Source organism: Sturnus vulgaris, chromosome 2, assembly GCF_052056855.1.
Source record: "Sturnus vulgaris isolate bStuVul1 chromosome 2, bStuVul1.hap1, whole genome shotgun sequence".
Lineage (NCBI taxonomy): Eukaryota > Metazoa > Chordata > Aves > Passeriformes > Sturnidae > Sturnus > Sturnus vulgaris.
The window spans coordinates 33388833-33407696 of record NC_142244.1 but is presented as its reverse complement, the minus strand read 5'-3'; the positions used below and the strand labels follow the sequence as shown (position 1 = coordinate 33407696).

The 18864-nt window shown below is 46.9% G+C and overlaps 1 protein-coding gene across 1 annotated transcript; it reads right to left on the bottom strand.

Moving 5' to 3' along the window:
- Nucleotides 1–1553: 1553 nt before the first annotated feature.
- On the bottom strand, nucleotides 1554–12571 carry LOC106859854 (solute carrier family 2, facilitated glucose transporter member 3). Its single transcript, XM_014887385.2, has 10 exons — nucleotides 12354–12571; nucleotides 9383–9478; nucleotides 7933–8093; nucleotides 7404–7644; nucleotides 7071–7233; nucleotides 6245–6432; nucleotides 5771–5875; nucleotides 5223–5324; nucleotides 4786–4989; nucleotides 1554–4285 (listed from the first exon to the last, which is right to left on the bottom strand). Exons 1-10 carry the CDS (start codon nucleotides 12366–12368, stop codon nucleotides 4082–4084), a joined length of 1479 nt encoding a protein of 492 aa, XP_014742871.1. The 5' UTR covers nucleotides 12369–12571; the 3' UTR covers nucleotides 1554–4081.
- Nucleotides 12572–18864: the final 6293 nt, after the last annotated feature.

Sequence of the window (18864 nt, the reverse complement as noted above, 5' to 3'; positions counted from 1 at the left end):
ATTTTTCCCACGTTTCTTCTCACAGAAATAAATTGCTGTTCTTTGCTGGTATGCAAAGACATTCACCAGAAATAACACAAGCAGGAAGTGATAAATGTTGGTAGTGATGTGACACTCTATTATGCTCCAGCCTCTAAAACAGCACTGAAACCTTTGACGTGGCTGATGTTATTTGGGACCCTTGGGGTTCTTCTGTCCATTCAGCAGCAGTTTAACTCCAAGAAGGCTCCAGTGATTCATTTCTGTGGGGTATTGTGGTGGCTACCAGAACTGCCTACGTGCTCACTTGGCTGTGATGAAGACTTTAAGCTGAAAATAACCCATCCTCAAACCATTTTAATTGGAAACAGGTTTTCCTTTTGAAACTTCCTTATAATTTTAAGAACTAAGCAGATCTAAACCAAAGCCTTGTTCCCTAACTCAAAGCTTATCACAAAAACTACACAAAATATTTAGTGCTTAGTGAATCACATGCTTTGGCCCTAAATAATTTTGTTCTCCACTTCCACTTTTGACAAAGAAAACGGAAATGTTAAGAGTTAAGTTTGAGCTGGATATGCTTATGAGTTTGGATGGCTGGGCTTTATTTTTATAGTTGAGCTAGAACTGAAAAACAATCCTAGACAGATTAGCCCAGGGCACTCCCCAGCTCCAAGGCTCGTTGCATACCAAGCTTAGCAAAACACAAGCATGAGCTAGGAACACACAGCAGCCAGGAACAGCAGCTTTCAGAAAGTCTTCATGAGATCACTGCTCTGCTGAGCTTTTTCAGACTTTACAGTGCTCCCTACTTTTTCCTTGTTTTAGGCTTTAGCAGCCTGCTGACTCTGGAGTTGTATAAGCCATATTCCTGCTCTAAGGGACTCTGGGGTCTACCATCTTTTCCTTCCTTTCACTTCATTCCATCCTCTTCCACTGAAGGCTATTTTGTTCACATATTTTTTGAGAGCAGCCCAGAGACCTGAGCATGGTCCAAGGAATGCTGCAGTCCCTGAGCTATGGGATCAGCTCCTGGGGAAGTGGGTTTACTTCTCCATCCCCCTGCTCCTTTCTAATATCCACTTTTGAGTGTACATAGGCAATCCCACAGGACATGAAGGTCACCTCCCAAACAGAGGGAGTCAAACATCAGCTACGGGGGAAAGGAGTCCTTCTCCCTCGTGGCAGAGAAGGTGAAGATCACAGTGGGAACAGAGCAAGGGCAGAATACAAAGAAGTGTCAGTTTCTTTAGCTCTGGGCAGGATTCATAACCTCCAGACACTTCTCTCTCCTCTCCCTTTCTCTTACACAGGGAAAGTATTTGCACACAAAAAGGATTTGGGCAAACAAGAACCAGAGAAGCACGTCTTTTTAGTTTAAAAACTGCTAAGAAATAATAGTGAGGGAATTAAAGGTGATTTCCATAGAGGCTGAGATAAATTATCACTTCCATTAGGATAAAACAGTAAATCCAGAGTGCTTAGCTACCCAAAAAGGTTGCAGGGTAGGTGCAGTTGACATTTCAGGGTGCAGTTCCAGACTGTGATAAAAGAATACACGGTGACCTATAGGATAAAGGTAAAATTCAAATCAGGTATTTATTTCATATTTTTTATTTGAAAACCAGGAAACAACCACCTTAATAAGCATATAAAATCCATCAGAAATATTCACAATGCCATTACAGAAAAAGAAAACAAAGATACCATGTGAGAAAGGCCTACACATTTCGGTCCAAGCCAACACACATCTGATGCAAACTATGGAATGCTCTTATGCACAGCTGTGGGGGGAATTTCCTAACATACAGATACCCATATAGAAATATCATATCTGGATGTGCTGGAGGGTCAAAGGAAGGGCACAGAAATCTATGTAACTGAGCCAAAATATCAAAATTGGGAGGGAAGTCTTATATAATACTTCCAAGAATAAATACCTGGCATGTCAGCCTGATAAAAAGCTGGGGAAAACTGGATGTAATATGATTGCATGGTGCAAAGCTAGGGCATTTCAAATTAATTCACAGGAAGCATTTAATAGCCGCAGATTTAACTGGTATTTGCAACTGTTTCTCATTAGGGAAGGTAGAAATGTCATCACTAGATACTGAAAATGTCACACAGACCCCTCAGAATACACATCAATGGGAATTTCTCTAACCTGCTCTGAAGCATTATGTTGGCAAGAAAGCTTGGGTTATCCATGCTACAAAAGTCTTGCTGTCATTCCAACCTAAGCCTTTCTTCCTTTTACCACCTCAGAATCTGTGGGTCTGCCTCTCTTCTAGGATATCCAGTAATGAATTCCAGCAGGTTGACCTGAGTTTGACCATGTCCAAAAACTGCAGCTTGATCTCAGAAGAGCAGGAGTTTAAATTGGATCTACCTCTGTGCTACCTTTCGATATTTTGTGCAGGCACGGGCCTGGAGCCTCTCACAGAATGCTGCAGTGATTAAAGCTGTCCCTCCTTGACTGCAAGTGTACCCTGTGTGCTACTGTTTGCCTGCCTGAGCTGTGCTAGCTCGGCAGCAAGGCTGGGGGACACTCAAACTCAGTTGCCCAGGGGAATGACAAGCAAGGAGACGAACATTTACTGATGAACAATTACTGCCTGCCACATCCCTTTGAACAGAGGCACTATTACAGAGCTGTACGTATCTACAAAGCACACTGGTGAGCACCACAACATCATGCAGACCTTCCAGAGACGATATATGGGGCAAAAAACATCTAGCCTTCAACCAAGCAGGGGACTGAGCACTACAGACATTTTGCACTGCTAAACGAGCAAATTCCAGCAGCTCTGGTGTCTAGTCCTGCACCTCTACCCTTATGAACTTATATGTACCACAACTGACCATGCCTGTGTCCAGGAGGGTCATGCTACGTGCCTCTGTAATATTTATAGGAACAACTGCTAAGAAAATACAGCTTTGAAAAATAAGTTTTATTCTCGCACTCCTTTTAATGACAATCTGCAAATTTCAGAATTTATGACTTACTAGACTATAACAGAGAAGCTGAAAAGAAATAAAATTAAGAGAAGGCAGGAAAAATTACCTTCTGGTTTGCAATCACCACCCTCAATCATCCACAGAATGCCTTAAAACCATGTCTGAAAATATAATCCAACAACACCCCTTGTAAGATGCAATATCACACTCTCATCAACACTTGAGAACAATTATTTAAAACAGCCACCAAAAATCCCTAATAACAGAGATTTTGGTGCAGAAACATACCTCTTCCCACAAATATACAGCTCTTCGAAATTCCTTACAGAGGGCACAAATAACTTCAAGGTGATGTGCATAATTGGCTCTGCTGTACATACCACCTAAAAATGCTCAATCTCCTTTACAGCCTTATTGCACCTCAAGTCTACAGCATCTTTTGTTAGAATAGCTATTTCTCTTAAACTTCTCCAATTTCTATCTGTACATTTTTGTACACTGTTAAAAAAATAAATATTTACAAAGTGACATACAAATAAATAAACTGAAGTAAAAGTATGCTTTCAGTCTGTCTATACAAAAAATAAAAGAGCAGGAAAAAATATGCATGTGACTTGGTCCCCTTTTTCCTGAGGCTAAAAAAAGTGCACACTGGATAGGAAAAAGCAAGATGGCTTTTTGGTAAGCTTGCTAAATTCCAGTGTGACACCATATACACGCACACAGAGTAGACTCAAAGGGCTGGGGACTTGTTTAGCAGGTCACTTCAACTCACTACAAAAATAGTAATTAGGTTCAAATACACAATGGTCACTGTGTGCATAAGTATGTTAACCCCGAATGGCAATTTTACATGAGAAAAGTAAAAATATTGCCAGCTCTTCTCTGTTCTTCTGATGTTTGTGGCAGGAAAAGATGAAATTATTTTTGCAAGTGCCAGGTGCTTTCCAGTATGGCAGATCACCCATATCAGATTTGCTTAATGCTGGCAAGCCTGGCAGAATGGGCGAGCATGTGGGTGAAAAGAAGAATATAGCAGCAATTGAGGAGGGGAAAAATGTCCCAGTTCTCATGGTTTTCTTTGCGCATTCCTTTAATGACTCTTTAAGCATGAACGAGTTAAAGAATGGGTGTGTCATGGATCTTAGACAGCTGCTTTGTCCAGCTCCACCATGGGGGTCTTCTGGGGTGACGAGGCGGTGTTGTTTGCTCCTCCTCGTCCTTCAAAACCCCTGGAGATGTCTTCAAAAGTCCTGCCCTTGGTCTCTGGCACTTTGAAGAAGGTGAAGACAAAGAAGATGACCAGGAAAACAAGGAAGATGAGGAAGACATAGGAGCCACATAATTTCTGCATGGAAGACAAACACAAAAGGTTTTATTTTCAAATGACATGTAAGGTCATTTGCTGCTGACAGGTTAAAAATCCAACACCTTTCTCCAACAGTGCCCTTACTGACTTGTTTCTCATCACAGCATTTTAAAAATTGAAATCACATTCCTATGGGCTTCTAAAGGTCTTTAATCTTCCTGAGGGTGACCAAAATTGATGCTTTTAAAGCAAAAGCCCTGATGGGTTAAGATGGCTCTTCCAAATTATTTGTAAGCTGCAACCAGTTAAGACAGTAGAATATAAGGTGAGCAACAGCCTCCAGTAACAATCATAACTCAAACTGCTGGAAGACTCACCAGCCCTCTTGTCAAAGCAGGGACAATATCCAGGAGGGGTTGGGTTATTAAAGGTCATGTAGTCATGTGTCAAAGTATTCAAAGATGCAGATTCTACTCCTGTTCTGGACAGCTATTCCAATGCTGCACTGCTCTCACAACGTTTTATAAACCAAGACTTACCTCTGCATAGGGGAAAAGCATTCCCACCAAGAAATTGGAGGTCCAGTTGGAACAACCAGCTACTGCCATGGCTGCAGGTCGGGGGCCCTGGCTGAAGAGTTCTGCCACAATGAACCACGGGATAGGGCCAGGACCAATCTCAAAAAGAGCCACAAAGCCAAAAGTGGCAACAATGCTGATGTATCTGATCCAGTCCACAATGTCCTGCAAGGGAGCAAAGTATCATCAGCACAATGCCATCTCTAGTGTCACAACTTTCTCAGCTGCACTGTGAACACTCTAGCAGTTCCCAATGTTATAAAATTGCTCTCTCCACTGCACATTTGGCTCTAGCCCCAGCTCTATCTGCCTACAGGGCAGCATTGCAGAGCAAAGCAGATGTGTTTTCTTATAGGTTCGTGCTGGGGTCAGCCTGGACAATGACACTGATCACTCACCTTCAGAGCTAAAGCTACAGTCATAATAGCAGCACACACAGCCATGCCAGCCAAACCAATTAAATGGAGGGTCCGGCGCCCTGCACGCTCCACCAGGAACAGCTGGAAAGGAGAAGGCAGAAGGAAAAAAAAAGTTCATTACTTTTACAGCAAAAGCAGGACAGACTTCCTTGCTCAGTATTTCCTGCACCTCTTCCTCATCTGCCTGTAAACCTCAGAGACCATGGTGACCTCAGTGCAGGTCACCAGGCTGCTCCATTGTCAGCACAAGCTCTCCCACTCTGGTTCTTGCTACTGCTTTCTCTCATCACTCTCTTGCCCACATGCACCCCTTTTCCACCTTCTCTTTCATCAAAAGACAAAGACAACACCACCACCACCTTTTTCTGCCCATCTCTCCTCCCACCGTGCCTTTGATGCACTCTACTCTGGTCTTTGCTCCTGCAGATCAGTGCATAGCCCAGTGCCTTGCCACTGCCTGGCTACTTGTCTGCAGTACCATCTGCCAGGGACGGGCCCAGGCAGGCACACAGCCCTGTTCCACTCACCGACACCACAGTGAAGACTGTGTTTACCACGCCAGCTCCAATGGTGGCATAGACAGGTTGTGTGATACCAGCTCTTTCAAAAATCCCTGTAGAATAATAGAATACCTGGGAAGAGAAGAGAAAGTTTGACAGTCACAATTCCATGTTTGAAAGCATATTTCTCATCCTCTGCCTAACGGCTTGCACACCCAGCAGAGAGTTTCTAATCAGCACTCCATGCTATAAAACAGCATGCTTCCAGGCAAGGTTCATTCACTTGGTGGAAGGCTGCAGTGTCTTGCCAGGGCCTGGTGCATGTGGAGAAACTGAAAGCCGTAATTGCCACTTTCTATCTCTGCCAGATGGCCAAACAGTGACCTCCAATCAAGGCACAAAGATGTTTTGGGACTTACAAGTTCTCTGCACACCAGTAGCAAGTGCAGGTTTAGCCAGAGATAAGGGAGGCGCAGAAGATGAGACAAGAAGAGAACTCACAGCATTGATGCCTGAGAGCTGCTGGGACAGCTGCAGCATGATGGCAATGATAATGGCTTGACGGTAGTTTGGAGAACGGAAGAGCTCTGGAACAGTTGCTTTCTTTTCCTGGGACATTTTTGCACTTTCTTCTTTCATCTCCTGGATGTCTTGAGACACATCTCGATCGCCACGGAGTTTTTGCAGAACTGGAGGGAAGAATCCAAAGATGTCAGGTATGAGACACACGCCTAGAGGCCACAGGGGGTGTGTGTGTCTCATCCTGCTGTTGCAGGGAGGGCATGGAAGGAAGACTGAACACCTCCAGCTGGTGTTGAGGCCTGCAGCATGGGAAAGACCAAGCCTCTAGTAGGAGCCTTGCTCTTCTTTCCAACCCAGAGGTCAGAGTGCTGTGAACAGCACAGAGACCAGGCCCAGGTCCTGCTCATATTGATTGATCTCCAAGCTTATGTTTGGTCCTGAAATTCTGTTCACACTCTTGCAAGAGCCAACCCCAGCCCTCCAAGCTCCCCGAAATGCCAGCCTATTTCCTGCCTTTCAGGAGTAGCAGGCACAGTAGCAGCAGCTGGTCCTGCTACATCCCACCAAGCTAGGTGCCACTCCTCATGTCTTAATCCCACCTGGAGCCTCTGTTGGGATGCCAGGTTTCTCATGCTTCCTGGCATTGGTACAACCTAAAGGATGGGAAGGTAAGCCAGGCCTGATGCCCTCCGGGAGTCACACCCTAATCCACCATAGGCTCCAGGATCAGTCCTGGCCACCCACTCAAGTTCAGTGCAGGCTGGGAGACAGAACACTGCCCTGCCCTTTTGGGATGAATTCTCACCTGCTTGGGCTTTCTCCTCCTCCATCTTGTTGATCAGTAGGAAACGGGGGCTTTCAGGGCAGAATAGAAGACCTATACACTGCACAATTGCTGGGAGGACTGTGAACCCCAAAAGCATTGGCCAAAGTCCTTCAGTGCCCATGATTGCCTCCAGCCCAAAGATCTGAGAATAGAAGAGAAATAGGAGTGACTTTAAACACTTCAATTCCTCACCCTCACCCCAGTATGACAGGATCCACATACTGCACACCTGATGGCAAGTAAAGCCCTCCTTGCCCTTCTCCAGCCCTCCTTCCCCCACCTCAGGGCAGGATCAGGTTGTACCAGGCTTACCTGAGCCACCAGGATGCCCACCACGATGCCCAGCTGGTTGAGGGTGCCGAAGGCTCCGCGGACACTGGTGGGTGAGACCTCACTGATGTACATGGGCACGAAGCCCGTGCAGAGGCCACAGAAGGCACCGATAACAAAGCGGCCAATAATCAACATCTCCACTGCCTTTGCTGCCTTAGAGAAGGCCATGAGAAGGCCTCCAGTAAAGGCCAAGACATTCACCAGCAGCATGGAGTTCCTCCTGCCAGGGTAAAGATGTCCAGACTGAGTTTAAACTGGCAATATAGCAGGATAATCACCAGGAGAGGGGGGTAAAGGTCAATCTGCCCATGATCTCCCATCTCAGGGGTGGGAAGAGAATAGAATGATTCCCATTCAGATCCTGCCTTGGCCTGCTATCCTTCTTTTTGCAGCCCACACATCCTTGCTTCCTCCCCAGACATCTCTTCCCACCTGTCCTCTTCCTCCCAATACTCCTTTGTGAAGGGAAAAGTTCTCCAAAAATCTTGCGTCCCTCTTCCCAACTTACCTGCCAAATCTGTTTACAAATAGACTGACTGAGAAGGAGCCAATCATGCCTCCTACTGAGAAGATGGCCACAGAAAGTGACCACAGAGAGGTGAGGAGTTCTTGGGAGACAGCCCTCCCACTCCTTTCTGACAGGGTTTTGTTGAAAAACGTCCGGATGATCTGCAAGAGGAATCAGGTAGAGAGTTACAATCCAGAGGGAGGCATTTCACAATGCAGAGAGGGGACACTACTGTCCCCTTTCTGCTTCCATGAAAGCAGAGAGAGACCCAAAAAGGCAGCAACAAGTTATATAAGGGAAAGATGAGGACACAGAAGGAGGAGCTTTCACTAAGAAGCAGCAGTATGATGAGGGAGAGCGCTTCACTGAGTGGAGGGGCAGGCAAGGTACCCACAGGACAGCAGTGTTTATTAAGGAAAACAGGCTGTCTTCTGCATATTTCAGATTATGTGAGTCACTGCTGGTTCTTGGGAGGAGGCGGGAGACAGTTGGGAATGAAAGGGAACAAGAAAACATGACCAGTGAGTGGATGGGAACATTTCTGGCAATACCAAAACCCTGACAACAGGGACAGGATTTCTGGTATAGAAATAGTTGGGAGACACACAAGGCTTCACTGAAGTAAGCCTGAAAAATTGTTTATTTTTTACATAATGCTGTCCCAGGGGGATGTGACAGGGCCACTTTGCTGATTTCCCAGGCATCTTCTTAGCTAGTGGGGTAAATTCTGGCATGGGCTGGTGGGGCCAGAGTGCCTGCCCCCAGCAGATGGCAGCAGGACATTAGCAAGGGAGGACTGACCCCATCCCCCATCCCAGTGTGTGAGTTGTGCACATCGCTTCCCGGAGACAGGGTGGATGTGGTATTCATGACTCAGTTCTTGACAGAGGAACCATGTTAAAGTTGCATGAAAACCACATCTCTCATTTTCTTCACCTCTTGTTTCTTAGGCTACAGTCATGGGATGATTTGGTCAAAAGTCCAAGTCACAACCCTTTTACAAGGACTGAATCTATACTTAACACAGAAGGAATGAATAAACAAGTAAAATAAACTTGAAATAAACTAAATTAGGGCAGCTGTAATTCCTACCAACCCTTAACTGTTTTCTGTACACTGCTCTCTACATTACTTCTGCCATGGTTGGTTTATTCTGACTCAAAGCTGAAGCAGCTCACATTCCTCTGCACACCACATATGGCAGATGGAGCCCTCCTGCCCTTCCTGTGCTTCTAATTAAGAGAATTAACCTCTTCGTTTGCTCTCTCTCCTCCCCAAAAGTTTGTCCTTCCTGTTCAATGTTGTGTTTCAACGGGGGTTTTAAATGCCTTACTAACTTCATAAACCAAAACCAAATTATTGGCTGCTTGGGAGACAGTGCCTCTCCTTTCTACACCATTGTCTTCCCACCAGCCCCTCACTCATCCCACTTCCCCAGCTCATTCCTCACCTTCTCAGGTGCATTAATGACACCAGTGTTGTACCCAAACTGGAGAGATCCGATGGCAGCGATGCAAACAGCATAGATAAGAGGTGCTGTGATTTTCTGTGGAAAGAGAGGGAACAATTATTTAGTTACTGTGGCTTTCTACACAACTTGAGTTTCTCTTCAGCATAAACAGCAGCTGCAGCTCATAGGTGCCATGTGCAAGTGCTCTGAGGGCAGGGAATGGGCTTTTATCCAGCAAGAGTAAGTACCAGCAGCATCCCTTGGATTCCCCCTCCCTGGAAAGGAAGATGCAACTTGTACAGCAGGAAAAGTTCTGTGGCTACAAGTAGGAGGGCTTGTCAGGGCCTCCCCTTTATTATCTCCTGACCTTCAGCAACTGTTCTCAGCTCATTAGTAATGAATACACTGGCTGCATTAGTGGCTGTTATTTTGGGTTGATCTGCTTTACAGAAGCTTTTGCTGATCTCTGGCATGTCATGAAAGAAGGGTCTAACTCTTCCCCGAGCCAGCTGACAGGTTCTCATAAATTGAGTCTCAGATCTGCCCATGAGCTACACTGGCAGTCACTCATAACAGTTACAACACACCCGCTTCAGCAACAGGCTTGTTTTTCCCAGGCTAGAGCTCCCCAACCCTGCCCCAGGGCACTGGCACAGCAGCCTGCCTCAAGAGGTGGCAGCAGTTGCTACCAAGTTTCCCATCTATTTTTCTTTAAGCTGTAGCAAGAGTGGGTATTTTAAATGAAGCACATTCCCTGAAGTTTCAGTATACCTGAATCTCTATTAAATAAAATAAAAACTGCTGAGCCCTCAGAGCCATAGAGAAAGCTTGAAGGCCCAACCTCAGAAGTCCTACAGACTGAGAAACAGAAGTGTCAGCAAAAAGCATCTGACATTTTATTCATTTTTAAAGCTTGTGGCATTTAAGCCAGCTCCGAGTGAGGGAGGTATGGGGGAGCAGGTGACTCAGGAGTTGGCACTCAGGCAGCCAGTGCCTGAGTTGGCACAATTTGGAAAGATTGTGTTCCTTCCCGTCTCGGGAGGTTTGGAATATTTTCCAAAAATATTAACAGTTCCTTTTCCAAGACTTTCCAATTATTGTACTTAAGCCTGGCAGAGTAAACTACTTGGTGGGGCCTACTGTCACAGCAATTCTAGTCTCTCACTTTCTAGCTCAGCTCCAGGAGTAGTGGCTCTCAAAACCAACTGCCCGAAGGTTTTGGCAATAAACTTCTGTCAGTGCTCATGCCACCTCCTCCAATCTTTTTGTGTTTCTAGCCTGCACAACCCTCAGACACAGCTGAGTTTGTAAACAGTTCAGTAAACGGAAACTGGGGAAAGGACTCTCAGGCATGGTTCCCCCCCACCACTACATCATGCAAATGTCCTCCTGCCCAGGTCAGTGGTAGAGACAAAGTGGACGGGGGCAAATGAGCATGGAGGTAGCATTCACACCTGAACACACCCTAGGCAGTCCAGGCATTCTCCTTGGCACCCTGCGACTGTTCCCCTCATTTTTATCTCAAGGAAATTTGGCACAAAACCACAAGGACACAAGTCTTTCAAAGCCTGCAGAAATGTATTATAGTATCTAAGTACTTTTGGGACTCCAGGCCAGGTCAACTCTAACCAGCAGGTATGGCAAAGCTGCAAACAAACCCCAGCTCTCCACATGGCTCACACAAGAGCGCCTTTCCCCCAGGACTCTGCTTTGTCATGGCTTACAGTGACCACAGCTGGCCTTTTCCTTCTAGATACTGCAGGGACCACAAGGTGCCTGCTTTGTGGGCACCTCCCACTTACATGGTACATAAATAAGCTACAGGGTTAGTTGTTCTACCCTCGTTCATACTTCCTTCTCCTGGCTGCTGTTTGCTACTCATCTCCTTCCCAACCTCCCACCACCTAGACATCACATGGCATGACCCATCCCCTCCAGTGAGCCAGACTGTGATCTAATGTATGGATCATTTGTTAATACTGAAAGCGCCTCGCTTCCCAAAAGGCAAACAGGGAGCTCAGAAATAGTTCAGTTACACCCACTCTATCTGAAGACTCAAGGCTGAGGTCTGTACACCAGCATGGAATTCAAACCACCACCCCTCCCTCCCACCACAGGCATCAGCAGCACTCATTTCCCAGGAGATGCTCCTCACCGGCTCCCCTCCTTCACTGCCTCAAACCCCAGAGCTGTACAACTTGTTGAGCCCGGCAGGAGCGGCTTCCCCGCGCTTTGCTGAACGACCTTCACCACACGCTCTCCTTTCCTCTGCCTCATCCTCTCACACTGCCCCCATCTCCCATCAATATGGCGATGAGAGCCCCGGCCTCCTCCAATTCTGGCTGTCCCCGTGTTATTCCCCGGCATCCCGCACCAGGTTCCGGTGGGTATTTGCCGTCCCCCGTAGTACGTTCAAACACACGCAGTCATGAGCTCACTCCACTGCTGCACGAGAGCGGATGCCGACAAATATCCTCTCCTCTCCATATGAGAAGGAGGGGAAGGATGTGCTCTGCCACGTTCTTAAAATTTAAAAATGCTTTTGTAAGTCATACTACCATCACCCAAAAAAATGCCTTTCACATCAATCCTCCGTTTAGCATCCTAAACGCTGGGACAAATCGAGTGCGGCACCGCCAGCGAAGCAAACCTCGTGATCAATACCGTAAAACGCGGAAAGCATCATGTGCATCATCAGGCCACGCGCACGAAACCAAAATCGATCTCGCGACCTGCGACAACCTCTCCCAAACAGCGCGGTCCCCCCCACACACACACCCGCCCCGCGGACAGAACCGCCCAAGGGCCGAGCAGCGGCCCCGCCGGGACCACCAGCGCATCCACCCCCAGTGCCACCCGCAGACGAACGCCGGCCGCCGCTGCATCCCTCCCGCATCCCTCCGAGGAAGCGCCCGGCCCCCGAGCGGCGGGGGGAGAGAGGACGAGAAGGAGCCCGCGCTGGCCTCCCTACCTTCTTGGTGTCCATCGTCGGTGGCTGGCGGTGCACGACTGACTGACTGACTGCCTGACTGCCTGACTGCCAGCGAACGGCCGCCCGTGCGCACCTAACGGAACCCGCGAGAGGCGGCGACGGCTCCGCCCGCCCACCCGAGACTGTACGAGCCCGCCCCGCGCACGCCTCCGCCCGCCGATTTATGGGCTCAGCCGCGCCAGGGGCGGGGCTGGGCCCCGACCGAGCTCCAAAACACAGCCATCGCCAATCACGGCCCGGAGCTCCCGCCCCTCCGTGACGGGAATCTGCGTGCGGGGCTGCGGGGCGGTGATGGAGCGGGCCGGGCAGGGCGGCCGGGGGCGGTGGCCGTGGGGCGCTCCCCGTGGGGCGCTCCCCGCACGCCCGCAGGGACCGCACAAGGACCCGCCGCACCTCGGATGCCACGCGCGAAGCGTTGGCTGATGGCACAAGAGATGCTTTCGGCGATTTGCACCGACCGCGGCTGCGTGATGTACAGCGAAGTCTTTATTTATTATTTGTTCTTTAATAAAAATAAATTAAGCTAAAGCAGCAAGGCGGGCAGTGACGGTGCAGGGGCAGCCACACAAACAGCACGGGCAGGAGCCTGAAGTCGGATGCTGTGCTCTGCGGGTGCTCCCACCACCCCGCAAAGCTGTGGGTGAAGTACCGTTCTGGATAGCTGCGTTTTGGGGATTTTTTTGTTTGTCTGGTTGCCAAAAATACATTTTTCACACGATGGTAGAATCTATGGGGGCAAAGCTGAAGCTCGATCTAGTCCCAGACTTAGACCCTTCCTTACAAGGGCATGTAGTGACAGGTCATGGGGGAATGGCTTCAAAATGACAGAGGGCAGATTTAGATTAGGTAATGTGAAGAAACTCTTTACTGTGAGGGTGGTAGGGCACTGGCAGAGATTGTCCAGAGAAATTGGGGATGCCCCATCCCTGGAAGTGCATAAGGCCAGGTTGGATGGGGCTTTGAGAAGAAAGTAGAAAGTGTCATGGCCCATGGCAGGGAGATTGAAGCAAAATTATTTTTAAGGTCCTCTCCTATTCAAACCATTTGATGAGTCTATAATTCAGTCAAACGCCACTGTGCTCCACATTTACTGTCCATCCTTCAGGTCAAACAATTGCCAGTTACTTCCAGGAGAATAATGAAGAGTTGTGCTTTGAATCAAGCAAAAGTGCTGCCAGACAATAAAAGTCTTCACTGAATTAAGAATCTGTCAAGGACTTTGAATCAGAAAACAACAGCAGTTGAGGGCTGGGGGCAAGGACAGTGGGGAGAAAAGCTGACTTGCCCTGTTTTTTTTTATTGTTAGGAAAAATACCTTGAGACCAGATACCACTTTTGCCATCAAATTCTGGGGAACTGGAACAATCCAATTTTAAATTCGATTCTGCTATTTGGTGGTGTCACCTGGCTACACATAACTGGAAATTAACAGGTCAAAGCTTTCTTTCACTCACTCTCAGAAATACCCGTTTATTTTATGGCATTTATCAGGGTGAGTGATAAATACCCTCATGGGGTGTTAATGTGTTATATTTATTTGATAAATATCTCATGGGTGTTCTGTGTGTTGCTCTTAAAATATTATTGCCAGCAGAAAAAGCATGGGATGCCTGCACAGTCCCCCTCCTCCAGCTATGTGACAAAAGCGCCTCTTCACACCCACAGAGGGGCACAGAGAGAACGAGGGCCCCAGCTAACACTCTGCCCCCGCCCCTCACAAGAGCCATTAGCACATCAAAGGTTCCATTTTCATTCACCCGGAGGAAAACAGGAACACAATGCCAGGTGACAACCCAGATTAAGGACACCCTGCCTGGGCAAGCAGCTCGGGAGAGCCATCAATCCAGGTGTGAAATTCATCACAAAGCCGAAGCTGGAGCACCTTTCAAACTGTGAAAGAGGAGGCGCTGCGTACAGGGCACGGACACCTTACAGGATGCACGGGAAGAACATTTTGGGATTGTACAAGACTTACTATGGGATGTTTAAGGGAGGAAACAAAGAGGGGAAAGGGAGAGATATGGGGGAAGAAGGGACAGTAACTTGAAAATTCTTGGCTGACCACCAAGTGTCCAGCACTTGGTTAGCACAGTTTTTAGTATCTCGTTATTAAATCCTATTTTTAGCTCTGTAGTGCTCTCTGTAGGGGTGAGTACCACTGGTGTCTGCCTGTCTCTAAGGGTGAGGCCATGCCAGGTTGGTTCCTGGGGGTCCAGGAGTGTCCTGGCCATCCTGCACACACCTCTGTGTGTGCATACCAGCAACAGGAGTGGGGCTGCAGCCTTGTGCCAGCATCAGAGAGACTGGTGTCTGTTATCAGACTGTCTTAGCCTAGCTCCCACCTTATCATATTTACATGTATATTCCCCACTGCTGGAGCTCTGTCCTGCTCCTCCTGTGAGGTCACTGGTGCTGTTTGTGTCTGTGGATCTCTGTGCAGCGTTTATGTGTGGGGTTATGCATGTACCTACAGGTACTACAGGGTCATTCTTGCTACTGGGAGTAAGGAGCTGTGCCAGCCTCATCTCTGTCCAGCCTAATTCCCTGACACTTTTGAGGAATTCTGGCTCACATTTTTCTTTTTTCCTAGCTTATTTTCCATTTGTTTACAAGCATAGCAAGCTCGGCGTTGAATCTGATCACCCAGCTGTCCCAAACTCTGGCATTAGCTCTGGAAACATTCATTTACTTGTTAGTGTGAGAAATTGCCATATTTGTGGAGGCTTTAAGCACATTCACATTGCAGAGACAATCTTTGGACTGTATTGTTCTGAAACGTCCTCATTCTTTGTTTATTCTTAACCCACATAAGTCTGTTGCAAATGCTGAGCAAACCAAACTTCAAGATTAGATTAAATACATACATAGCTACCGGTCCAGTTTAGAAGCAATAGAAGTTTAGCTGGAAATTAAATCTCTAATACATAATGCAGAGCATCATGGGTAACACGTCTTTATTTAACAGAGTTGGAGAAGTAAACAGTAATGAGAAAGACTGTTTCTTTCTAAAGCTCAAAATGCACCACTGAAACCCCAATTTCCCTAAGAAATGTGAAGGAAAATACCAGTTTCAGTGAGTTTTGCGCCGTGTGCTGATGCTCAAATATTTAGAGTTGAAGTTTGCATCACAGCCTGTTCCTCCTAAATACCAGTTTTGTTTCTGTCCCAGGACACACACCTACCTCCCACATCACGGGGAAGTACCTTTAACACCTCCGTAGCAGAGCTATCTGATGCTGCACCAAAACTATTCATCCAATCTTTTCTTGAATATAATACTCGTATATTATACAAAGTGCAGTAGCTGTGCTAGGATGGAGGCCCACGGCATGTGGGCAGCCAGACCTAAGTTTGCTAGAGGAAGGGCCAGGCAGAACCGGTTCCAGGTAGAGCTTGATGCTGGCTGCCCCACATTAAACACCGGTATCCTAACCACAGAGCTGTGGGGATTGGGAAAGGCTTGTCTTTTGCTTCACAAGCCTTTTTTCTTTTTAGCTTTCAGAACGCTTGCATGTCTAAACTAGTGCATGCCAACTAGCATTTCACTTCCAGGGAGCTTCCATTTTCTGAGGAAAGCTGGTTTAATCAGAGAATCCCTGTCTAACATTAAGCAAGAGCTCCAACAATGGGCAAGCCTGTTCTTATTTTAATTTATCTCAGGGACTGGAGCTGGCATGTGGCCCCACAGAAGCACCTTTCTGTGGCTTTTTGAGAACGTCAGTGGAGGTCCAGCAGGCACAGTTCTCTGGCAAACACATTCCATATACACAAGGCCTTGGCTCAAGGCGCAAATGAGGAGAAGGTGCCAAAAATTAGGCGTTAAAAAAATTAAAAACCTAACATTTTTTGGTCCTGTCCATGCCTCTACAACCTAATGGGAACACAGAGTGATCAACGGGGATTGATCAACCACGGGATCATCACATTGCTGTCTAAACTCTTGGCAAGCTGTATTTCACCTACTTTATTGAATCTGCCCAAGTTGCAGTTCAGCGGTGCTGCCCCATACGACGAAGCTCTTTCCAGTCTCTCTTTTGCTTCCAAATTTGGTGAATCCTATCTCATGTTTCTTCTTATTTTGCCTGAAGAACAAATTCTTCAGAGATAAGAGAGGCAGGGACAAGGAGGATTATTATGCAGTGTTTGCCTTGAGAGCTGATTTTGTGCTTTTCTGTTTGTTGTGTTTATAACAAAAGAGCATTCAGAACAAAGGAGAGAGAATGAGAGCCAGCATGAGCCAGATGCTTCCCCCTCAAGCCATGAGTAATTTTTATTGTTGAGAGGAGGTTAGGAGGAAGGGGGGGAAGAAAAGGAGGAAAGATAAAAGAGTGAAACAAGATGATGGGTGGGATGTAGGTTGGCCTGTAAACAACAGGAGGTTAAGCGGGTGAGAAAAGAGCCAATGGAGAGACAGAAGGCAAAAACAAAAGGACATAATGAGGTGAAGAAAGAAAATACTAAAGCAGATTAGAAGGGCAAGGCAGAGAAAAATAAGTGAAAAGGAAGAAAAAGGCAGCAGCCAAGTATCAGAGGAAAAAGAATAACTTGTGAATAGTCAGAAAAGATGAACAGACAGAGAGGTAGAGGAGGAAGCTGCAAAATTACGGAACTAAAAAAGCACAGATGTAGCCCTGGAGAGATCACGGCAGTGAACCAAAGCCACCTTTAAATTCTATCCTTATCCACGGTGCAGTGTAGGCTGAAAACTTTGGTCGTTAAGCTGGCTGGTTAATCTGATGTAAATTTAAGTTAAAAGTTTTAATACTTTTCACCGTTGCTTGCAAAAGGGGAAGCATCCATCGTAAAAAAAAATCAGCGGAAACCAATATTTAATGCTTTAATAATGATTCACAAAGAGAAACTAACCTTATTAAAAGAATGAATAGTTCTGCAGACACCCACATGCTGGAGAGGAAACCAGCATCCCCTTGAAAATTCTATCCTGGTGCTATGTGAAAGACGTGACAACTCCCTGAAATTCCTCTAATGTTTCCTAGTCCCATTTCCTATAATGCTTCAGGCCTTGTCCTCTTCTTTTGTTCTGACTGGAAAAAGACTCCTGACCAACATCTAGGCCACAAGCCTGCTTTTAATCCTGATTGATGTTAGCTTGTGTTATGAGGCTTTCTAGAAAAAAAAGAGGAGCTATATGCCTGTACATTTGCCTTTTCTTTATTTATTTATTTTAGTCTAACACTGGTCCATATCTCAGAATAGCAGTAATAAAGTATGTGCATGTGACTCCTAGAGAATGTTATAAATATATTTTTTTACCACTGCATTTCTTTTGATCTCTCTCCATTTTTGCCTCCTTTTCTCTGGAAGGTACAGGTGAGCTACAACAGAAACTGTCCCAGAGCCCATGTCCCAGTCGTGAACTGGGATGCTGCAGCATCTGGCATCCAGCATCTGGGGTGGTGGAGACAGCAGCAGAGCCGTGCTGGGCTCAGGGGTGAGCTATCAGGAGGCTGCAGGCTGCAAGAGCAAGAGCATTTGGCCAAAACATGTGCTGTGGGTTTTTCTGTATCAGTCACTGCATCTCACTGTGGTTTTTGCCACTCTGAGCAAGAAACTAAATTTGAAGGGCAATGTAAGAAACCAACCTGGCTAATGAAGTTCAATTAAAGCCCATCAGCATAAGCAGAGAAAAAAAATTGTACCAAGTTGTGAAATTACAAAGAGAATTTCCTAGCAAAGTATTATAGGAAGATAAACCCCGTTTAGGAGAGTGGTTGGACTAGGGGTCGGTTCATGAAAAGGAGAGGAACAGAAGGTATGGGATGGAGAGAATTAGGGTTGCCAGTCATCTGAGCCTCCCTTCTTTTCTTCCTTCTTTCCTTCTTTCCTTCTTTCCTTCTTTCCTTCTTTCCTTCTTTCCTTTTCCCACGGGCTGAGCAGTACATGCATAAGGACCGCGTTGTTTCTGCTAAATCTCCGCAAAAGTAATCTTTACTTGAGATTGGTCAAGGAATGACTATATTCAGGTGGTAAAACGTGATTTCTTAAGGAGGGTGGGAAACTTTTTTTCTGCGGAAGGCATAAGGGGAAACTCTTTGGTACGTGCAGGGCACTGTGCCAGCCTGAGGGAAGGATGACGGGAAGTTTGACGAATGCAGCTCTATGGGCAATGTGCTCTGGCTGCTTAACCAGCTGCAGGGTTTCAGTCGCGCAGATACCGATCAGAAAGCACAGGCTTCCTCACATTTTATGCCCAGCCTGGTCAATCCAGCACCAGTGGAATGGGTGCTGGGGAATGCTGCCTGCTGGCACGCAGAGCCAGTCTGGGCCTGCACCCATGGCACGGAGTGGAGGTGTTTCATCAGTGTGAGCTGCCTTATCTCACGTCCCCATTTCGGCATGTTTCTCACACCCCAACATTAGCGAGACAAAACTACACGCAGGGCCAGCACACGCACCCAGAGCGTGCGGAGCCGAACCCACCCACTAGACCTACACACGCCCCAGCAAACACACACATTAACACACGTAT